The sequence below is a fragment of the Plectropomus leopardus genome, chromosome 16, assembly GCF_026936395.1.
Source record: "Plectropomus leopardus strain MGB_pleo_1.0 chromosome 16, ASM2693639v1, whole genome shotgun sequence".
NCBI lineage: Eukaryota > Metazoa > Chordata > Actinopteri > Perciformes > Serranidae > Plectropomus > Plectropomus leopardus.
Genome location: NC_142191.1, coordinates 22,021,743 through 22,044,752, shown reverse-complemented (window position 1 = coordinate 22,044,752; position 23,010 = coordinate 22,021,743). Strand labels below are relative to the sequence as shown.

At 37.7% G+C, this 23,010-nt stretch overlaps 2 protein-coding genes across 3 annotated transcripts in view; both read right to left on the bottom strand.

Annotated features, from left to right (window-relative positions):
* Positions 1–836: 836 nt before the first annotated feature.
* Positions 837–12,838, bottom strand: LOC121955709 (microtubule-associated protein RP/EB family member 3-like). 2 transcript variants are annotated; one of them, XM_088089558.1, is made up of 8 exons: positions 12,708–12,838; positions 8,605–8,671; positions 7,511–7,635; positions 7,263–7,408; positions 5,905–6,064; positions 3,497–3,633; positions 2,722–2,871; positions 837–2,011 (listed from the first exon to the last, which is right to left on the bottom strand). In XM_088089558.1, the coding sequence occupies exons 3-8, from the start codon at positions 7,629–7,631 to the stop codon at positions 1,943–1,945; spliced, it is 783 nt and encodes a 260-aa protein (XP_087945684.1). In that variant the 5' UTR covers positions 7,632–7,635; positions 8,605–8,671; positions 12,708–12,838; the 3' UTR covers positions 837–1,942. The 2 variants fall into 2 exon arrangements, with proteins under 2 accessions (XP_087945684.1, XP_042359702.1); XM_042503768.2 differs by having other exon boundaries at positions 7,511–7,638; positions 12,708–12,837.
* Positions 12,839–14,538: 1,700 nt separating this feature from the next.
* Positions 14,539–23,010, bottom strand: part of LOC121955620 (dihydropyrimidinase-related protein 5-like) — a 31,889-nt gene continuing 23,417 nt past the window's right edge. Inside the window, exons 5-14 of the mRNA XM_042503652.2 lie at positions 21,133–21,312; positions 20,828–20,896; positions 20,221–20,265; positions 20,064–20,139; positions 19,799–19,955; positions 19,526–19,667; positions 18,863–19,005; positions 18,575–18,782; positions 17,075–17,252; positions 14,539–16,977 (exon numbers count right to left, since the gene is read on the bottom strand). Of these exons, the coding sequence (XP_042359586.1) occupies positions 16,892–16,977; positions 17,075–17,252; positions 18,575–18,782; positions 18,863–19,005; positions 19,526–19,667; positions 19,799–19,955; positions 20,064–20,139; positions 20,221–20,265; positions 20,828–20,896; positions 21,133–21,312 (1,284 nt within the window). The 3' untranslated portion in view covers positions 14,539–16,891. The remainder of the gene's footprint in view (positions 16,978–17,074; positions 17,253–18,574; positions 18,783–18,862; positions 19,006–19,525; positions 19,668–19,798; positions 19,956–20,063; positions 20,140–20,220; positions 20,266–20,827; positions 20,897–21,132; positions 21,313–23,010) is intronic.

Genomic DNA, 23,010 nt, shown 5'->3' with positions numbered 1-23,010 from the left:
GATCTTAGATGTAAACACGATACCATAAAACAGAAGCAAGAAAAATGTACTGAATTAGACCAGGTTATAGTTTCCACTGGGAGTTTTAAACCAGAAGGAAATTAGAAATTCATCATGTCATCTCTGTATGATCTCTGCTATTGGCTCTATCTTCGACAAGTGCCAGGTCCAGTTATACCATCCGCCCTGGCTGCTCTCTGTGGAACAGACGGTGAGTTTTGGCTGCAGTGTCTCTCAAAAGAGGCAATTAGTGCCGCTCAAATGAGTCACTTAGTGTTTGGCACAAAAGTCCTGGATCCATCTCAAGACCTCCTCCATTAGTTTAAGTGAAAGCTTAACCACCGACCGCAGCAGATGTCCGACTGGGTCAATATGTTAATTGTACTTTTGTTTCCTTGATAATATATCTCTCTCCTAGTCTCTGAATTGCACGCGAAATAAGAATGACAACACAACTCCTGATAAATGAGAAATTCAGCAGCTACATGGCAGAGAGCGCACACAACAACAAGGTTTGTCACTTTTCTTGAACATCAGAGCTTTATTTCATTCTAGCAGTAACTCCAAATGATGCATCACATGGCTGCCATGGCAACAAATGGTGAGAGATGGTCTGATGTTGGTTCTCTCAGACTGGTTATACTACTGTCACACTCTGGCGGTAAATCACAATAAACCACAACATTAGTTCCTTGGCAGCCACAGTGGTGTTTTAACGCGTTGCAACAAAATTGAATTAAATACGGCAACAGAAGAATAATGATAGCAGCTAAAATGTTTAACTCAATTAACACAGTCAAACATTAGTGTTTAGTAGTGTCTGTCTGTAGTCTTACTTCTTTTTTTTTTTTTTTTAGCATTTGTTCATTCATAGAATTCAAAGCCTGATAAATAACTCTTACACTGATGCCTCTAACATGGCCATTGAGGAATTCAATGCAAATAAAATACAAACCTCTTTAAAACAAATCTACAAAATATAAAATTCCTGTATCTTCACTGCATGTTGGCATTTTGGATCATTTCAGTCGGTTTGTTTCGCTACATTTAGTGCAAGACCTTCAATTTCCCCAAATCCAAAACCACATTTTTTTCAGAAACTGTATAGAGCAGATTAAAAAAAGATAAATAAATAAAAACATAAATACATCGTGCTATTTCATACACAAGCTGTCAAAATGAGCAAACCCTGTCTGGTGGGTGATGAGTAAGAGCAGATGTTTTCACCTCGGGAATGATGACTTCTTTATGCATGTACATGTGAGCAGTTCAAAGTCTGTGATATGTCTGGGGGCTAAATGTACGTTCACGTGTCATCATATGCAGTATGGTCAAAAAAAATATGTACAGCCTTATCTGCTACTGTAAGGGGCTTAATTTATAATCTCACCATGTGAAATTTACAGCCAAAATATCCTTAAACTGGTCACATTTTGTGGAAAACACTGTGGTTTCATATATAAACTCTGCAGATAACCCTGATGCTTGTGTGCGTCTGTGTGGTCATCACCAATCAAAGTGCATGGTGAGAAAAAGTGACGTGCCTCTTAAAACAGATTGATAGCACTGTTGGCTCCAGGCTGTCAGTGCTGGATCCCTGTAATCTCTTTGCTATTAACCATAAACTATTCTAGCGGGCTAAACCAGCCCTGCAGTGCAGCTGTCCCCTCTGGTAACAGGTTAGAATACGTCGAGTGAGCCGAGCCAGGCTGCTGGGCCAGAGTCCAGACAGGTCTGGGTCAAGAGTCCTTTGCTAGTAAGAGTTTGGGAAGCAAGGCTGTGCAACAAAGTTGTCATGGATATGGACAGCCGAAAAATAGGATGGGAGAAGTAAGGGGAGTTGAAAAAAATAAAATGGGAAAAAGAGGGGTTATGATAATAATTATCAGGTAGGTTAAAGGGTGAGAGGTGGTGGAAGGATAGTGCAGAGAGGAAGAAGAGTTCAGAACTCCTCCTGGTCTCCCTGTGCCCCTTCCTCAATGTCCTCATCATCTGGTGGTGCGAATCCTTCCTGTAGAAGAAGGCTGAGGTCAGTGTACATCAGTGTACATTTATTGAGGATTTTAGCCTCTTAACCCTTTGAACCTGAACAAATTGATTTTTTTTCCAAAAACATGGGAGGAAGGCAATTCAAGAAAGAAGTTTGAGAAGAACTGCAAAAAAATAGAAAAAGTACACAAATTACCTGAAAATTAGTTAAAAAAAAAAAAAAAAAAAAAAAAACAAAAAACAAAACAAAAAGAAAGTTAAAAAACAAATAAAAAAGTCAAACAAGAGTTGGGAAAAGTGCTTAAAATATTATACCAATTCTGCAACATAATTTTAAATATGATAATGATAATTATAAATACAGTTTTTCCCTAGCTTTTATTTTACCCTAGCTTATCTAAAAATAATTTTCTAAATCTACTGATTTCTTGCAATTTGTGGAAAATATCTTACCAAGTTACCAAGTTGCCCATTTCCTTTTTCCCCATGTTTTAAAAAGAAAATTAAACAAATTTGTACAAACTTCAAAAGGTTTAAGTACTTGTGCAAGTATCTCTAACACTTTGAAATATATTCCAATGTATTTTCCAGCCCATGCTAATGATTAGGGGATGACAACAATGACAATGACATATATCTGATCTGTGCTGCTTTTATCTCATACAAGTGTTAAAGTGTAAAATCTTTCGTCCTGATGCACGTGCTCCGTGTGTGTGATTTGACTGTATTTACCTCTGTAGCGTACAGTACGTCCATGATTTTGCTGAGGACTGGGTTTTCATTTTCGTTTTCCTGGCAGATGAGTTCAATGTCTCTCAGCTTTCCGAAGTAGAAGTCCCTCTCCTTCTCCAGTCCGTCTACAGTCAGCTTCATGTCCAGCAGCTATGAGTGGAGAGAGGCTGGTCAAACTGCTTGTGGGTATAAGATAAATATATACTAAAAACAGATAAGAGGGTCTCTTTGAGGGTTAAGGGTTACTGTAGATACATACAAAATAAATGAGGAATAATAGAATAAATAACAATGGGCAGTCATCAAAAAAGCAACAAAGTTTTTTGAGGACAAGCAACAGCAGGTAAAAAGAGCATTTGGAAGGGCAAATGTTATGTAACAGCACCAAATGAAGTTTTAAAAGCCCTCTTTTTCTTGATAAGCGACTTAAAATAGTCAATTAATTGACTTAATATGATCAACAGTCTGTAACAATGTAAAAATATGACCACAGAGACCAGGCAAAGTGTTGTTATTTCCTTCTGACAGAGCAGTGCTGGGCTGAACTGGACCCATTTGGTATTCTCAACATGAGAGCTTGTGCCACAAACAGCTCTTAATATGAAACAAGTGCCACGATGCAATTTTGAGAAACTTCACGAACACTGAAAGGCACCATCAATGATGCAATGTAATGTGCGACCTGTGTAGGGAAGCTAGCACCTTGGTAGGGTGCTACAGAATGAAAGCACTGTTTTTAAAATGAAGTGGCTGGACAGATCACAGCGGTTGGTACCTGCTGGTTGAGCTCTATGAGCTCAGCGTCTCCTCCATTGCGGGTCAGGGGAGCAGACCTGCGGGCTGATGTTACGTTAATCTGCCTCTGGGGGGTGGGGACATTCTTCGGTGCTGTGGGAGATGTTCTCATGGGGCCTGGAAGACAAAAACACACACATCCTTTTATATCATCACTTGTTAGGATGGATGTATTTAGGCTGTGTTGTTTTCAGCCGTCTGTCAGTTGTCTGTGTGAGAAAACAGACTGCTTCATTTTAACCAATGAGCTGTATACGCTGGGTTTGTAAAAGCTCAGGCTTTTTATTGCTTAAATGTGACCAAAAGTATCTTTATAAATTTTAGGTCTCTCTTATTTAGAACATGAATAAATATTCGACTGCAATTTATTTTATGCTTCTTAGTGAAGAGAAGCACCAAGGTTATCGCTGTTGTGCGGCTAATCTGTTGCTTTTGCTGCCAGTGGAGAAATAATCCTAAATCTTTCCCTAATCGAAACTGACTTAACTGACTTGTTAACCCTATAACCCCATTTGTATCGTATTTGATACAAGACTTTCTGTGACCTCCATCTCATCCACATAACATTACTTTCCTAAAAAACCTGTTTTATGCAATCTTGACCTCATTGTACAAAATGACCTGTTGTGACCTCTAGGATAATCACAGCCTCACGACACATTAAAATCACAAACTCGAGACCTTGGGCATTCAGAGAATGTAAGGCTTTCCTAATGATGTCTTCTGTGGGAAATATAAAGTCCATCTTTGCCCGAATAAGAACATATACTTCTTTTTTAGGGGTTTTTTTGCCTACTGCAGAGCACTAAAAAGGTGGTAAAAGGGTTCCTGTTTGGGGAAAAATTACAAAAAAACAGTTAAAATGTTCCAATTGCAATGAAAAATGTATGTGTTTGTTTCCAAACAAAAAAAGAGACAATTTGCGTGCTCAATTAATTACCATAAATGCCTAACATATCAAATATGATAAGAAATTATTTCCATATATGCAAATTGCTTTTTCAAAAGATTTTTTATATTGATTTTTGAAAAATCTGGATATTATTTCAATGTTCAAGCTTTACAGGATTGCAAGCTTAAAGCTGAAAGTCCTAACCGTCAAAAAGCCCCATCTATAGATTTTCCTACTTTTGCAAAAGTTTCATTGCCAAAGAAAATAACCGTTTTTCACAAAGTACAAATAAAAAACCCCACACACACACGCATGCACAAACACACACAAATTCATCCTGAGTAGGACAACTTTGCAGTGTTGTTTGAATTTATTACCTTAAGGAACAATTCTTGTGTCAAAACACATATTTCCCATCAGTGCTAGCAATGATTGTGTGGCGTTGTGTTTAACTGACTTTAACCGTGACAATGATTACTGTGCCCTAGCAGGCTGTTCTCACAAACGGTTCGTACATTTTCCTATGAAAAGTAATGCACCCAAATTCATTATATCAATGCATTTTGTAAGGCTGCGATCACGTTAGCGATGCGCTGATGGGAGTAAACAAGGAAGCAGTCCTGAGCAGTCTTGTAAGGAGGCAGGTTAGGGTGGTGGATGAGTCAACACCTCCCTTGGAGACATCTTTTCAGAACTCAGTGAACTTTGAGTCCTTTTAAGGTATGTCCTCGCCATGTTTCTTTTCCTAAATCTAACCATAGTAACCTCTTTTGCCTAAACATGACCACTGTAACTGTGACCACGCCGTATCTAACTGTATGTTAAGGACATAATGTCATTCGTGGGGCGCCAATTCGTATGATATCATATGAACTGTTTGGCGTGCATTTTCATAGGATGTCATACAACCTGTTCTATAAGAATACGTTGTCCCAAGTAGAGAGCCTGCAGAGAGAACTTTTGCCTTAGAAAGTTGATTAAAGCTTATGTTGGACATTTCCTTCCTTGTTTTTGCTCTTTTGCCACTTATTTCTATGCAGCAATTCCAAATTTCAATTGGCTGACTCTGATCAACATCTTGCAAGTAAAAGCAGGATATCTTGTGAAGTGTGCAAGACTGCTACTGGAGAGGCAATGTCCAGAAGACTTGTGATATTTTGTAAAACTATCAAAAATCTACATAATATAATCATTTTGTTGCCACATATAACTACAGAGATACAATCAGAGCCCCTAATACTGACCAAAACCAGCCAATCCATAAAGCAAGTAACTCACAGTTTGAAGAAGGTGAAAAACTCTGGAAACATTGTCAAGCACACAGACACATGCTCAATGCAGGGGATGTTACCTGGGCGAGAGCGTCTTTTGGGTTTGTGGAGAATGGGTTCACCTGGGTTAGAAGTTGGGGATGTGTTTGCATGAAGAGGTGAGAGCAATGAAATGAAGCCTCTGAATTCACACAGCTGATGGTGACAACCGTGTGAGTTTTGTACCTGGGTTGGGCGGAGGCGGCGTTCCCTCCTGGCCCTGCCGTGACATCAGAGGGTCGTATTCTTTCCCGTCATAGTTAGCATCAAAAAACTTCTTAAACCACTGAAGGAACTCAAAGTTGTCCTGGAACTTCCCCTTCACCAGCCTCTCCACAGGGATGATCTAAGGGAGACAGATAGAGAAAGAGCGATGAGGGGTTGTTATTGTTAAGTTTATTTAAACAGCAGGTGAGATGACTCCTGCGTATGGATCTAAAGGAAATACAAATCTTTGAAATGCCAGAAAAACACTGCATTCGTGACAGTTTGGGATTAAAGGGACACAAATCGACCAAAATCGGAGGATAACATGACAACTGATGATAGGAAGACCCTTTTCAACAAGGACTGCTTATACTTAGAGGGATTCCTTTAAGGGTTACTGGTATTTTTCAACCTGGAGTCTATTTACCCATGTTTTGTGTCTAAGTGCCTAATGGAGAAAACAATTTTTGAAATTTGGTTAACAAGGCTTCCACAAATTTTCAGAAATTTTCAAAACTTTTTCATGACTTTTCAAGGACCCAATTTTCTTCTTTCTCCCCACTTGCCCATCCCACCTGATATGTTCAAGGGCCGTCAAAAATGTGAAAATCCAATAATAATTTCTGTTTTTAGTTCCAGTCTTCTAGATTTGGTGTCATTTTGGCAATTTGTAAAAGTAAAGACACCTTTCAAAAAATAAAAATAAAATAGAAAATCGCCCCAAATTTTGAGTTTTCTACAATAATCTAAAAAAAACCTAAAAATTTTTTTAATTACAAAAAAAGAAGAAAATATGCCTCCCAAACCCATTTTCTTAAAAACAAAACAAAACAGAAATTAGGAAAAAAAATGTCCAACATGTTTTAAGTTTTCTACAAAAATCGCTAAAAAACATTTAAAAAGAGTGAAGAAAAAAATCACTGCAGGTTTGGAAGACATGTTTTCCTTAAAGAATGGTGGTAAAATAAATACAAAATACAGCTATTTATGTCCCTCTACTAAAGCCAAAAGTGCTCAAAAAAATATCTGACATGCTAAGTGAGCATACATGAAGGGAAAGATGAAATGCTGGAAAAAAATGAAGAAAGGTATGTGATGAAAAATGAACAAAAACATAACATAAACAAAATCCTGTCACACTTCAATGCATAATAAAGCTACAGAAAATAAATTTACTGTTATGTTCCATTAATGTAAGTTAATTCATTACACACAAGACATTTCCATTACGTATTTTAACAACTCAGGAGGACCCATGGGGATAATTTGTTTAATCAAATCTAGTCTGAACGTTTATGAATGGGTATGAGTGTGTGTGTGCGTGTGTGTGTTCTCACCTTGTCCACATTCATTCTCTTGAATGAAGCCTGTAAGACCTTGAAATTGTGGATGTATTCATGTTCCAGTTTAGCATTGAACTTGACTTTCTTCATTAATATGCACCCTGGAAACAGCATGTCCATGAACTGACAGTAAGCAGCACCTACGAAAAAAAATCACAATTATTTTTAGAGCTTGATATACATTTTGAATTAAGTTAAAAGCATGACAATAAATAAATAGATCATTTAAAATGTGTGTTTACCCGAGCAGAGCTGCTCGATCTTTGTGTGAGTGAGTTGCAGAGAGTCGTTGACCCATGCCAACATGTCATGGCGACTCAGGTTCTCTATGGTCATAGAGGTGGAGTAGACATTCACTGCCATCCTCCTGCTTTACATACACACACACACACACACACACACACACACACACACACACACACACACACACACACACACACACGCACGCACGCGCACAAACATATTAGATGCAACAGCTGAACAATTGATTTCTTAAGACTGATAAATAATAAGAGCCTACACTTTGATTAATGTGTGCAACTATAACTTAAGATAAAAAAGCATAGTCACAAATTACAACTATACTTCAACATATATAAACCAGAATATATGTACATAAAGTTTGACATGGGTATTGAAAAATAAGTTACATTTGTAAGTCAAAACAAAAATTTTTGAATGACATTTGATGCTTTACAATATAGTATTTGATCATTCTTTGATCTTTCAAAATGTTTTTGTCATATCAGAATCCATCTTAGTTGTAGCTTTACTATAGAGTAATTCATAATTCAGGATGGCAACGCAGTCTAAAAGGCTGGCCCTGTGTGTGGGCCACAGTCTCCCTTGGAGGCATGGGTTCAAATTAGACTTTTGACATTAACTTTTCCACATTTCCCCACAGGGGACCGATAAAGCCTTATCCTATCCTAAAAAGCGAGTAACTTACTCTTTCTTAAAAATCAGAATTTCTGCATTAGACAAAAGACTGCCTGAAGGAAAGATGTTTTTAACTGTGTTAAGTCATTACACTTAATCTGTGGCAATCATGACATCAATCACTTCCCAAATAAAGATAAAACAGTAACAAAGAAAACATGGTAAAATGTGACAGGTTATTTAAAAAAAAACAAAACTCTGATTCCATTAAACTTCTCTGTTCAAAGAAATATATATAAAGAAATAAATATACTTCATCTTCATAATTCTTATTATCTTGCAAATGAAAGACACCTAAGAAGCTGCGTAAATAAGGTATCCTGTGTAAGTGTTTGAATCGTTTGCTTGACTGCTTCATGGCCAGGCCAATATATAAAAACAGACACACTTTACTCACCTTCGCTGCGTGTATGTTGGTGTGAACTGTTCAAATCAGGTTGTGGTGGACCACCTTACAGAAAGACCTGTAGGCACAAACAAGTATTTATGTGAGCTAGCACTGCATTGCAAAGATTCTCATTCTTCATAAATATTTTACTGGCAATTTTTAAAACCTGAATTTTGATATTCTCTAGCTCTTTTGAAATCTGAGCACATTGGCTTGATTGGCTTGAAAAAAAAAATTAAAAAAACATGAGAAGAATGGCAATGAGCAACAGAAGAAAGGTCCCAAAAATTAGCAAGTTGGTAAAAAAAAAATAAAGAAAAGGAAATTACCCAGAAAAGGGGCATAAAAATGTATACTAATTTTGTAACATATTTCAATTATAGATATAGTTTTTCCCTAGCCTTTTTTCCATAGATATTTTTTGACTATTTTTTTCCAAATCTACTAATTTCTTACTAATTGTGGAACACTTCTTACCAAGTTGCTCACTGCTTTTACCCGCGATGTTCTTGGAAAAAAAAAACACCAATTTGCTCAGGTTACAAAGGGTTAAATAACTGTGAAAGCTTCCTAACTTCCTCTGCACCTGCATTTCTATCAAATGGTCAGAACAGTTTTGTGTTCAAGAGCTCCTCCGCATGGTCACAAAGAGACACATCACAGATAAAGTAGCAGTCACTAGTTCACTCACTGGGTCACTAATCTCTGCCTCAGTTAATCCTTTTAGCTCAGGTCGATCATGTTGAAACTCATCATGGTGCACAGAGGCAGCTGAGATCACCAGCAAGACAATCCAGCAACACAGCTACGATTCATCACACTGGCAGCTTCAGATAAGGAAAGATCCAACAATAGCAAGGCATTTCCTGTAAACTCACTGCATTCAAATTAACACTGTACGCCGGGCAGAGCCCGCTGATTTGGTTGTGGTCGGTGAACCTGCCGGTAATGCTGCTGTGTCCTTTGAGCCCAGAAATCTACTTTCACAAATGTGCAGGTCTGAAATTACAAAGTGCGTACTAAAGGTCTGTTACATTTATTTAAAAGTTTATATTGCTCCCCAATAAAACCACAATTAAACAAACTGCACACATGAGTACACACAACTATTCAATCACTAAGACCTCTTTAGATAAGTAAAAGACAAACAGGCCATCGAATGTAAATTAACGCAGTGACGGCAGCGCTACAACCAACAGCTACTAGCTGTTAATACTTTGAAACCTGAAAAAACATTGGTTTTCTTGTGCCGCATCGAGACGCTTTTTACAAGCTATCTGACCCTTTGAAAGCTGAGCAAATTTATTTGATTTAGCAACTTTTAGGATTTTTTCTCGTCACATTCTTGTTTTTTCTTTGTTGCTTTGTTTTTTTTTAACTTCTCTGCGTTTTCTTATTTTCAGGTCATTTTCTCGTACCCTTTAAATAATAACCGGCTAATTTGTGTCTTGTTAAGTTGCTTATTACCTTCTTTCCATGTTTTTAAAATGTTTTTGTTGAAGTTTTAAAGGGTTAACTGAATTTTTAATGAAATAGTTATGTTAGGTTTATACAACTGGCTTAAACATTTACGTTTGTAACACGACAATTAGTTTTAAAATTTCATTTTTGATTTTTTTTTTCAAAACAAACATGACCAAAACATGTAACTTTTAAAATGGGAAGATCTCCTATTCTAGTAGTATATCTAGTAAATAATAACTAAATTAATCTCTTTGGGTTTTCAATTGTTTCTCAACCACAACGGGACATTTGAAGAGTTACTGAGGACTCTGAGAACTTGTGAAGGGAATTTTCTTGTTTCTTAATGATCAAACAATTTATGAATATATTTATAGGAAAATAATCATTAGTTACAGAACTTGTTTTTAGGACAGTGCCTTACAACCAAACAATACCTGCTTAGTGTGTCAGAGATTTATAAGAAGAACCGTGAATGGATCTGAATGTAAAAGAGTAACTCTAAACCTGGACTATCCAAAGTGACAGATCCTGTTTCCAAAACATTCTGCAGATCCTCCACGCACGACGCCACTTTTTTTTCCTCCTTTTTTTTTTTGCATCTGACTCTTTACTGTAGTACAAATTCTAAGTAACAAAAATTCCTAAAAGCTTTCTCTCCTCCAAATTAGGGGCTAATATCAACCGTTGCATATGGCTTGAAACTGTCAGTGCTGATTATTTGGTTAATTCAAATCCATTTAAAGGGATCTGTACTTAGTCCAGCCTAAAATTATGAATTTGATTAAGGTTTTTCTAGAAACCCATGCCCGCATTTGGAGCGTAACTGGACATTGTTTTTCCTCTTTTAAAGGTGTGTAACACTTTTAGGCTGTTTTTGTTGTTTGAAGAGTACTTATTATTGTAACCAGGGCTAAAAAAATCTATAACCCAAATATATATTTAATATTGATAATCAAATAAATTAACTGCTGAATTAAATTTAACATTAAAAAAATGGCAATCTGTCTTCAATTTCAGCTTCTCAGATGTGAATGTTAACAAGTTTTCTCAGACTTCTGTGATATTAAACTGAGTATTTTGACATATTACCAACAAATGAATGGATCAGTGAGATAATAGACTGATTAATCAATACTTAATAAAATAACAACTAGTTGCTAACTGTAAATGAGGTCAAAATAAAATTTTGTGACCCTATCTAAATTCTATAGTCACCATTTTGGTAACGGTTACTATCAAAAGAAAGTATGCACCATTGCTTGTTATGCATATATAGAAAGTTCCCACATCAGCTGGCCACATTGTTTGTCTTCATTTATGAATATGATAGTTTCCAAGCACAAAAAAGTTTAAACAGTCATAAAGAGCTCTGTTTTCAGTATGAAGCCATAAAAATAAATGATGTAAGATATGCCAGAACTGTATTTATCCCGAGGGAAATGCTGTGCAGCGGTTCAAAAAACAAGTCGGCAAAAATGCAAATATAATAAGTTTACATATGAAGATATCAAAAACAGATATCCAGAATCTAACGAATGCAAATGTGCAATGCAAAAAAAAGAAACGAATTTTAACCCTTTCAAATCTGAGCAAATTGGCTTGATTTCTTTAGACAACAAGCACCCAAAAATAGCCCAAAATTAGCAAAAAAAACAATAGTATAGAGTATACAAAAATTACCTGAAAATAAAAAAGACAAAAGTCAAAACACAACACAAACCACAAACACGAAAAAGTAAAATAAAAGTAAATAAAAGTTAAAAAAAAAAAAAAAAGACTTGAAAAAAGTGCTTTAAAAATATAATTGTCTCGCGCAATTTTATATATGTAATATTGGTAATTACAAATATTGTTTTCCCTATTTTTTTTCCCTCATTGCATTTAGATACACTATCAAATCTCAAGCACAGGTAAGTGTACACTACGCAAATCTGACCGGGGCAGCATCAGTGAGATGAAACCCATGCAGTTGTTTTTTGTTTTTGTTTTTAAGTGAGCCTCCTTTCCTTTGTTGGTTATAAGAAACCAATCAGTTAATCTTATCAAACATGATTTATTACCCAATAAAGGGAATTTGACCACTGGTAAATACCCTCAGATTTACAGCTATTGTGCAATATTACGGGTTTTTTTCTCATATTCAGCAGATATAATAAGGTCTCGCCGTTCTAAAAGTAGGTTACAACACAAGTAAATAATATAAGTAATGTTTGTGAATGACTTCAGAGCCCGGTACCGGTCGGTTTCACTGGTAAAGCGGAGTGTTTTGACAGTTGTCGCAACAGCGGCGGTCTGCCCCTGTGTGACTGCACTGTAACGCTGCTAGCTGCTAGCTAACTGCTAACGTCTGGTTGCGACTGTCTGGTTGTTGTTGAATTTAGAGACTTTCTATCTCATTTCATTTCACCGCAGAGACATTAGCAAACTCAAAATACACCAAAGTGTACGCGAAGCGAGACTTTTTGTTGCAGCCTAACGCCCCCCTCCCCTGAAGGCCTTTTCGATGGCACACACGCACATCAGAATAACTGTCTGCTGCGGGACCACACAACTATTAATGTGAGACGTAAATGAAAGAAGCCGCCAAATAAACGGGTTTTAAACGTAAATAAGGATATTTTAAATTAAGATGAGTAATTATTACTCACTGAGGTGCGACAGCGTCCCTCTCACAGCCGTCCCGTTGTCTCTCTGTGATGGGCTTTTCCGTTGCTATAACCCCGACTGTTGCCTCAGCAAACTGCGCGAGACTGCTCTCCCAACTAAGCCGCTGGTGCAGTGCGCATGCGCAAAACAGTTGCAGGATTTTCCTATTGTTTTTAGTGAAACTGGTGTACCCGTGAGTGGCTGGCGTTCAGATCTTTTACTTAAGTAAAATATTAAAAAATACTTTACTTACTTTACTTTACTTAAGTAAAGTGTCATTACAAGTTTAATCCGGAATCCTAATGATTATTATCAGCTAAATTTATTTAAAGTTAGTGGGGGAAAGAAAGTACAGTACTTTTCCTTTAGTTGAGTATTTCTATTTAATGCTACCTTTTTCATTTTTTGGTCACAATTTAATTTTGTTTTCAATATGTCAAGTTACATTGCTTGAAATTTGTAATATTGTCACTGGTACACTGCACTTTCATTCATATGTTGCATTTGCACTTTACATCTTCCCTTATTTACATTTTCAATGTACCTTATACTCTACTACATTTTAGAGGGAAATGCAAATGGTTGATTCACTTTGGAATGTTTTTCTATATTTTCATATGTATTTTATTTCCTTTCTATTTCTGTTTTATGTCCCTTTTTCTTTTTTTTATTTTGCTGATAATATCTTGTCTTATTATCTATGGACCTCTCTATGAGCTGAGTCCTTTATAACGTTTTGAATTGTATTGAATTGAAAATTGTACTTTTTTTAAACTCATATGTTTACCTTAGAGTTGGGGTTACATGTTGCTAAGACTTTTAAAACTAAAAATGCACACAATTTATAAATTATGATACCGTGCTAGAGATTTAAAATTCCAACAGTACATAAAGTAGTTAACACCTACTCCCCCTCCACTGGAAGTTACTTTAAAATCTTGCCCACATTGTACTTTTAAGGTTCAAGTACATTTTGCTGTTAATACTTTTGTTCTAATACTTGTAACATTAAGTATTTCATGTAGGACTTTTACCTGTAACAGCACACTTCTACAGAACAGTTCTGCTATTTTTACCTATGTAAAAGAATGTTTTTTAGAAACACAAAACTTAATTGTTTTTATCTGTGGCATGAAATAAAGGATTTTTTTTTCATTTTCTAGTCAGTAATTTTTATTTTCATGCAATCTGTATCATTTTCATTGCTTGTAATCTGTAATAGATATGCTGCACTTTCATTTATGTGTTGCAGATGGTCTCTGCATTTTTACTGTACTGTATTTCCCTTGTTCTTTCATCATAGTCTCTCTTTTTTATTCTAGTATACATATAATAGTATGTATACATGCATTTATACAGAGCAGCTCTGGCACAAAATCTTCCCTCTGGGTTTGTTCTATATTATTTCATTTTATTTTTGTGTGTTTTTTGGATCTGTTAATCTGTTAATTAATCATCGACTTAATCTAAGATTCTGTGCATATAATTTTGGTAAACATATTGGCAGAAATTGAATATAATATTTTATATTTTCATTGGTTTATAATCATGTGAAAATAAGAATCATGTTACCTTAGAAAGAGCCATTTGAATGTTATTTCTTCAGTAGCCAAGAAAAGGATACACACTGGCTCTACATCGGGCCAGTCATGTTTTTGTGTCAGCCACCATACTTCTCCTACACGTTGCCGCATGGGAGAAGTTCAGTCTTACCGCTGAATGTCACTACACAGAAGACTTTTGATCTTTTGCCAAATTGTATGTTTGTTTTACATTATACCTCTTTGACCACAAATCTTTGGGCAATTTTAGTATCAAGAAGTAACACAGATGTATTATTTTTCTAACTTTATTCTTTTGCAGTTATTTGTGGTAAGAAACAAGCAGCCACTTACAGATTCAACAGGTTCACTGTCCAACACAACAAGAATCTACAAACACACACAGCCACTGACCAGTCACAGTGCCTTCAAAACAACAAAACCATCCAACAATAAAATAATGTCGTTGTTGTTGTTGGTAATAGTAAAAAAACAGCACCAGTTTTTGTGAGCCTGTGGGGAGCGTTGACTCCTCCGCCTCTGTGTGGTGCTCTTCATGCATGGGTGAGGGTGTGGCATGGGTGATTTCACATTGGCACATTTATTCTTGGACTAAAAAAACAAAACAAACATCCTAAATATATAGTTCACAGACAAGAGGACGTGGTCATGTATAAATATAATACTGATAGGCAGGAATGAGACATCATCAGGAGGTGAGAGGGTCGGTGGGTTTTTTTTTGAGCCTGTGCAGCTCAATCTTCCTGCTCTGTGGAGACACACTGCTCTAATGACAATCCCTTCTTATCTTCCCACAAACAGGGAGTTCACTTTAAAAACACAGTCCATGGGATACTACTGAGATGCATCGACATGACAGAGTCTTCTTTTAGTTACTTTCTGGGTCCCGTCTGCACAATCTGGGCCTCATTTATCAGCTGTGCATATGGACAATTTTGTACATGAAATGTGCAAACGCACATTTCCACGCAGTGAATCCGACTAATTTGTTTCTTCGTGTGCTTGATCATATGCAAGCATTTAAAACTACTACTGCTCATGAGTGTGTAACAAGCCCAAAGTGTTAGACAAGTGTAATCACAGATAAATTACTTGCCTGGACAATATTTAGAGGGGATTATGCAATCTTTTCAGATGAGTTAAAATCTAACAACGTTCTTGCTCTTGAAAGAAAGTCTTTTATGGACGTATCACATATCACATGTAAAGTGCCAAATAAAACCATCTGGTTTTGCCAAACACCCTTTTCGCCAATTTCACTGGCTAGCTGTGTATTTTGTCTGGTTTGGTTTAGTGTAGGAGGGGCAGCATGTGATGAGTTATCAGAACTTCACTGCTGGAAACTGGTAAAGTTGTGGGCTTTAAAAACAAATTAAAGAGCTGGAAGATGCTCAAAGGGCTGTTACTGATGGTAATGCACATTTTCATTAGTTAAAAGAGCTACTTTTGATTGAATAAAATTACTGTTTTTTTACGCTCAGATTTAGTTTCCTTTCATGCACATGTTGTTAAATGAGACCCCTGGTGTTTACAAAGTGCTCTCTCCTGTGAACAAGAAGTCACTGCATTCAACTTTATTAATGTAAATCATGTCAATTCTTACGTTCTGTAATATCAGCAGCATTATTTCAAAGTTTTTTCTTCTTGTTATCCCAACTTTGATCCCTAAATCACATACTCTTTACCTCCCCCTTTAAGACATTGACTTCTCTTCAGTCTTTTAGCACTTTGCAAGGTCGATAGACACCATGTTTCCATGACTGACTGCATTAAGCTGTTGTGTGATTATTACTGGGACCAGTAATATTCCCACAGGTTATATGTGTAACTCAGTCTATAGACCCTGCTACATTGCAGGTGAGGCAGGATGTTTTTTTGGGATATGCGAGTGTTGTTTCAGGCAGTGAAAACATAAGGATGGATAGGGTCGAGTCCAACTCTATTTCAAGAGCTGTAAAATCACACAGTGTTTGAAGCAGTTGGATTTCATCACCACACAGTATAGTTCACCCATTGGAAATAAAAACACTGTCGGAGGAACCCATGGTGCAGCAGGAAGCCGAGCGCAGTGGGCGTTTAATCACAAACATAATCCACACACATCTTCATGAGTCTAAAGCTATGGTGTCTACAGTGTGCTGTATGTTCGTGTGTGTGTGACGGGGGTATAATAGATAATTCACTGAATCCATTTTCACTATTTTTAAATAATTCAGTCGACATCACTTCAGTTCAAACCTTAAAAAACTGTACTGGTTTTGATCTTTCACAGTTTGTTTAGTTTCTTCGCGGGATACGAGCAGGGTGAGAATGAGCAGACTTTGTCAATGTTAGTATGATCAGCTTGAATTTGGAAAAACATTTGAAATTCATAGATAGCCCTTGACTCTCATGTAATTAATCAGGTCAGTCGCTCCAATTAAGACACAAATTAGATTTTGTAAAAGTCACTTTGGCAGGTCACCGATCATCAGTTTAAGTCTTCACCAATCACAGACGAGTGCTTCAATTTATTTTCCTCTCTTAACTTTAATCCTGTGATTGAAAATCAGTGCAGTTTTCCTGGTTGTTCAGAATATTACAAAACAAGGAGACTCGGACGGGTGAAGCTCCAGCAGCAGCGATTACCAGATACCACTGGAACGACCGCCGGGAGGGGCCAGGATCCGGGCTGAGGACCTCTTCGGGATGTGGTCATCAACCTGAGACCCTGAGAGAACAATTTAACAACACAAAGTTCATCAAAACTACAGTCATGAAGGTTCTTACCATATAACGACAGTGTTATAAGTTTTATTCAAGCTTACCCGAGAGGCTAAAGGAGGACTCATGGAGGTCTCGCACTCCCTGGTGCACCCGAGCACAAACTTTGTTGGCCGCATCTCCATCTATGGGGCCCAATCCGAGCTCCTTCTTCATAGTGTTTACCACCTTGGCCACGTCACCAGAGTAGGGATCCCTGTCAACCCCTTTATAAGCCTGAGTCTGGAACAGAGAGGGAGGGGGTGAAAGGTGAAGAGTAAATACACTCACAGATAAAGGCTGGATTTGTAAACATTTTAATGACATTTTAATGTCATTATTTGGAACTGTGATTAACTTTTCGGAGTTGTAGGATAGGGATGAGTGCACAAACTTGTCATCAGTAGCTCAGTTGGTAGAAAGAGGCTATGTCTTCGCCGCAGCGGCCGTGGGTTCGATTCCTGCATGCGTGACTGCCCCTCTCTCTTCCCCTTTCACACTTAGTCTGTCCTATCAATTAAAGACCCCCCCAAAAAATCTAAAAAAAAACCCCACAAAAAACAACCAAAGTGCTGATAGAACATGGCCAGGCATCAGGGAGAGGAAAACTTCAAAATCTATTAAGTATTTATAAATGTAGAAAAAACAAACACAAGAATCATATTAAAAGTTCCAAAAATATAAGGGAAACTCATCTCTAATGCAATATTAAAAGGAAGTGGTCTGCTCCGAGTTCATTTAATCGCTTGCTTCACACAAGTTTCCTGCAGATCTTGTGTTCACTCTTCAGATTTGTGTAGTTTATCAGTTGTTCTGTTCTGTTATTGCTATGCACTAAATATTATATAAAGTATCCATAAAATGTCATTAGTCATCAGTTTACTTAATGACAAAAACAGAGTTCCTTAAGGAAAAGGGCTTGGAACTACTAAAGCTCAAAGTTACCAGTTTTTCATAGATTTTAACCAAAATACATCCATATCTTTTAAAGGAGCAGACCAGTTTAAGCTGACCCAGATATTCTGTGCATGTGCTCTCAGATGTTGTTTCTCTGTTGCAAGACATTTAATTAAATTTGGAAGTCTATCAGTGAGTACAGCTCAGAAAAAGTTAAACACAGTGCAGCATGTAGAATTTGAATTTCAAGATTATAAACCGTGATGAATTCTTTATGAGTGCCAAGCTCTTAGTATTAAAACATGTGATGAGACTCATCTGTACTTCAGGGAGATATAAATAACTTGATAAAACCATGGCGTAAAGCATCCAGTGTAGCTGAAACAGAGCAAAGGCCCTGCAGAGGCTGGATGAAGGAAGCTTCAGCAGACAGCAGCAGCAGCAGCAGAAAAACTGTGTTAGTGCACAGAGCAAGCAGGAGCATTAAATCTTTTTTACAGACTGTCAAATCAGTGCAGCGAGACACAGTATGATGGGTGTGTTAGCAGTAGTCTGGCTGTCAGCTGACACAGCAGAGCACAACATGAGCCCTGCTGTCAGAGCTACTTAACTTTCGGAGAGACTTCTTGTCTTTATAAAGTGATCAAAATGAGTGGATGTGAACACACCTTTTCTCTCTGTACCATCTTCTTGTAGAGGTAGTCAGGGAAGGTGCGCTGAGGGTAGAACTTTCCGGATCCCTCGGCACACATGAACACACCGTTCTCACACACCAAACGTCCCCGGCTGATGGTGACCAAGGGAACACCGTGGCAGCGCATCCCCTCGTACAGATTGAAGTCTCCGCCCTGCACCTGAGTGCTCACAGAGATCTGCCTGCACAGACAGGAGATCCATCAGTACCGGGGTGTTTGTCCTGCACTACATCAAGCAACAATAACACGTCCACCGCGTACCTTGTTGCATCCGGGTCCCAGACCACCACATCAGCGTCAGCCCCGGGGATGATGCGCCCCTTGCGTGGGTACAGGTTGTAGATCTTTGCAGCGTTAGAGCTCGTCACTGCCACAAAACGATTCTCATCCATTTTTCCCGTAACCTGCAGGTATTCATGGAAAAACACAAATACAACATTTTGATTATGTTACAAAGTATAATTTTAATCTGTGATTTTCTTTGTTAATGTCAGAAGATCCTTTATTTACTTTAGTTTTAGTTCGTCATACCACTGTATACTTTTCTGGTGCTTAGTTTACTCCTTCAGGTTGTTTTAAGACTAATACAACTACATTACAACAACGTTATTGCTGAGTCGCTGGCGAAGTGCAGTGGACTTGTGATTGTCCGCTACTAGCCACAAAAAATATATATACTTTTGATCAGTGTCTGAGCCCCATTTTATCATCACATTTCACCGCCCCAATGCAGCCCTGCGTGCACTGCAATGCACATGAAGCTAACACAGCATCAGCTAGCTGAGCTAAGCAACACGCCAGAAGCAAAAGCATGTGACTGGGTGATGTCACCAGCTTCCACTGAAACACTGAAATCCACAAAAGTTACTTTCAGGTTTGTTTGTATCTCTCTGTGTGTGTGTGTGTGTGTGTGTGTGCACTTACCACTCCCCTCTCCCAAATGACACTCATCCTGTCCTGCACTCCAGCCACTCCATGAGGGATCTTTGTGAAGTCCTCCTTGCCCAAAGCTCTCTGCTTGATGTTGAATGGACGGTGCTCTGAAGCCACGACGCTCAGAGTGTCACTGGGAAAAAAAAGAATATGCATGTTGCAAATGTAAATCATCCCTAATCATTGACCTCTTGTATGATGAGATATCTTCGATGTCAGTGCTATGTTTTTTTGGGTACATTAATCTCTGTACTGAGCACATACCTGCCCAGCAGGCCCATAAGGTAGCTGGGTGTGTTGGGGTCGAGGCGGAGAGGAGGGACGATGACGTGGGCGGCAGCGTGAGCCCAGTCTTGGTGGTAATACTGCATCCCATTCAGCACTGCGTGAGCTACTGTGGTCTCTGCGTGGACCACCTTACCTGCATAGACAGTGCAGAAAGAAAAATGATTTGTTACAAGAGAATTGTCAGCTTTATATAATCCCTGCTGTCACAGTCTTCATGTTAGTATTTTTGAATTTAGCTCACCTTGCATCTTAGCAGCAGCAATCATGTCTCCAGCAGACATACTGGACACATTCACCAGGTAGATCGGGCAGTGAGCCTGCAATCACAAGTTAATTAATTCATTTAGTCAGTGAAATACACCTGCTCACAGACAGGATATTATTGTTTTTGTGTTTACCCTGTTGGCGATGGTGACAGCTCTGTGAGTAGCCTCAGACTCCAGCTGTAGAAAATAAGACAAAGAACCTAAATAAACACCCAATAGACATTTATATGATAAGGCTATTTCATGAATGTCTATCCAAAGATAGAAGTTGCTAAGATATCTAATATGCTTGAGGAGGACAGAAGGCATTTAGGATGGATGGGTTGGAGAAACCATTACTGAGAGGACTGGATGAGGGTGAGATGTTTGCCCTGGTTGGCAACCTTGTATGTGAAATGATTGAGAAACTTATTGCAGTCACTGTTGGAGAAGAGAAGTAAGTTAGGGGTGCTGGGAGAGACAGTTTTGTTTATGCTGTCAAACAGGATTTTTCTTGTTGGAAGATATAAGATTAGAGAAGTAGAAAGACCTCTCGGCCTTCGCCATACCATTGAGGGTACCCGTAAATTCTCTAAGATGCATAAAATAAAACTGACAGCTGTGGGTAATGCACATCGCTGTGTTGGTGCGGGAGTGGGTCTTAAAAATCGCACCCATGCAGGACTCTGATTCACGTAACTTTAGCAGGGCAAAATGTAAATAAAAAATAAACAAAAAATAACTTCCGATTTAAATTTACCTCCTCTGGTCGGCTGATCTCAATACCCTCCGGTCCACTGATGCCCAAATCCAGAGCCTCTTTGGCACCCTAACAACACACACACATACAGATTAATTAAGTAACTGTTTTTTAATAAATAACAACACACACACACACACACACACACACACACACACACACAAATAGAGATTATCACAGCATCTATAATGTCCATTTGGTATTTTGTCCTTAAGTGGCTAAAATAGCAGATGTCTATATTTTTACTGTGCTGAACACCTCTTTTTAAAAGTAAAACACGATGTGTATGGTTATCTAATGTTCACCTCTGCCACCAGCTCTCCGTTCTCAGCGTGGACGCGAGCGATGGCCCCGATGTCCTTACAGGTCTGCAGCGTTTGGTAGAGCTCCGAGTCCCTTAGCATCATCATGTCTTTGTAGGCCATGAACATCTGGAAAGAGTTCACTCCGTGCTCCCTCACCAGGGTCTCCATCTCGCTGCGCACCTGATCACAGCGCAAAGGTCAGAGGTCAAGAGGACAGTTTTGGTTTGAAATGGCATTTGGCAAAAGGCAGACATTGAAGAGCATCAGACGGTGTGCATGTGGGTGTGAAGGGAAACTGTGTTAGTGTTTCTGTGTGTGTGTGTGTGTGTGTGTGTTTGTTATATGAGGCATGAATTGTGCTTGGAAAGCAGCCAGAATGAGATTACATTGCATTCACACTGGTGAATATCACAGTCCCACAGAAACATTCAACACAGAATAATATATTTAATTCACTTAATATGCAGTTAACAGAAACTATATGGTGTTTAGCAGCGAAAATACTCTATACTACAGTAAAAATTAAAATATAGGAGAATACTTCATCACTTCAACTATTGAATGAATTACTGTTAACCAATTTAATTTAATTTGATTGTTTTGTCAAAGATATGATTATTGATATAAAAAAAAGAATTCCTGAAAAATAACAGTGTTATTTATATATATCCATAGCTGCAGTAGCAATGCTCAAGTAATGCATTAAGTGTTGACTGAACACAGCACATAAATATGATGTCAGAAAGACATTAGTATCTTTTGGACCAATTTTTACCCAATTTTGGCTGGAGTGAAAAACCAGTTGATGATATTTTAACCGTCTAACAATGTTACAATTTCACGATATGCAGATGTTAACATCATGATGTTTTGCAGATTTTTGTCTCTATACTTTTTAACTAAATTCTTAACTTTTACATCATGTACTCAACCCAGTAAATACTGCAAACCTATTCTTAAACTTGATTTTAAATAAGTTTATATAATATTTTGATCTTTGCAGCTCTTGTCTGCACTTTTGCTATTTTTAATGATTTTTATTTAAACATTATAAATTATTTAGTAATTATTTTACCTTTTATATCTTATCTCTTTACTCTTTTATTGTAAATCTGTACCCTTTATCAAGTTTTATATCTTATTGCTCTGTAAAGCACTTTGGGTTGCCCTGTTGTATGAAATGTGCTATACAAATAAAGCTACCTTGCCTAAATGTAGTTTTTCTGCGTCAAGATGACACTGGCATGTGACGTTTGTAAGATGATGCATTTTGGATACTAAACAAAACTTAAAAACAACTGATCCCATCTGTCATTGGTATTCTACGTGAAACTGACATTGGCATTTGAACTCCTGACGTTGAATTTTGGTCACCTCACTTCAGAAATTAAATTCAACCAAACATCAGTGTCTAACAACAGTGGTGGTCAGCTGGGGAGATAATAGTCAATTAATTATTGTTTAAGCCAGAGTTATTTAAACATTGGCCGTGTGTTGTAAAAACATCAGTGACACTTCGAATCATCTTACAATGACTGTCTTTGGGTTTTGACACAAAACATAGTTTTGGGCTCTGGGAATTTGGAATGGGCATTTTTAATACACCAAAAAAAAAAAAAAATCTGTTAATCAGGAATAACTACCAGATTAATCAACATTGTCAATTATACTTAGTTGTCATTACATCATGGTATTAAAAAGATATAATCAACTAGAACTTTTAGCAAGATTTTATACAGTCTGTCAGTAAACATTTTTCAATATATAATAAGATGTGGCACATGCACAAAGTCAGCAGATGATACGACACAGATATTAAAGCCAAAGGCTGAATGAGGCTCGTTGACTCATAGAATCTGCCTAATGTGCCCACTGAGC

Coding starts and splice junctions, on each gene's coding strand:
- LOC121955709 (XM_088089558.1), bottom strand. CDS start 7,631: ATGGCAGTGAATGTCTACTCCACCTCTATGACCATAGAGAACCTGAGT. Junction 6,065..7,262: donor AGAGAATGAATGTGGACAAG/GTGAGAACACAC, acceptor TGTCTCCCTTAG/ATCATCCCTGTGGAGAGGCT. Junction 2,012..2,721: donor ACGTACTGTACGCTACAGAG/GTAAATACAGTC, acceptor CTTCTTCTACAG/GAAGGATTCGCACCACCAGA.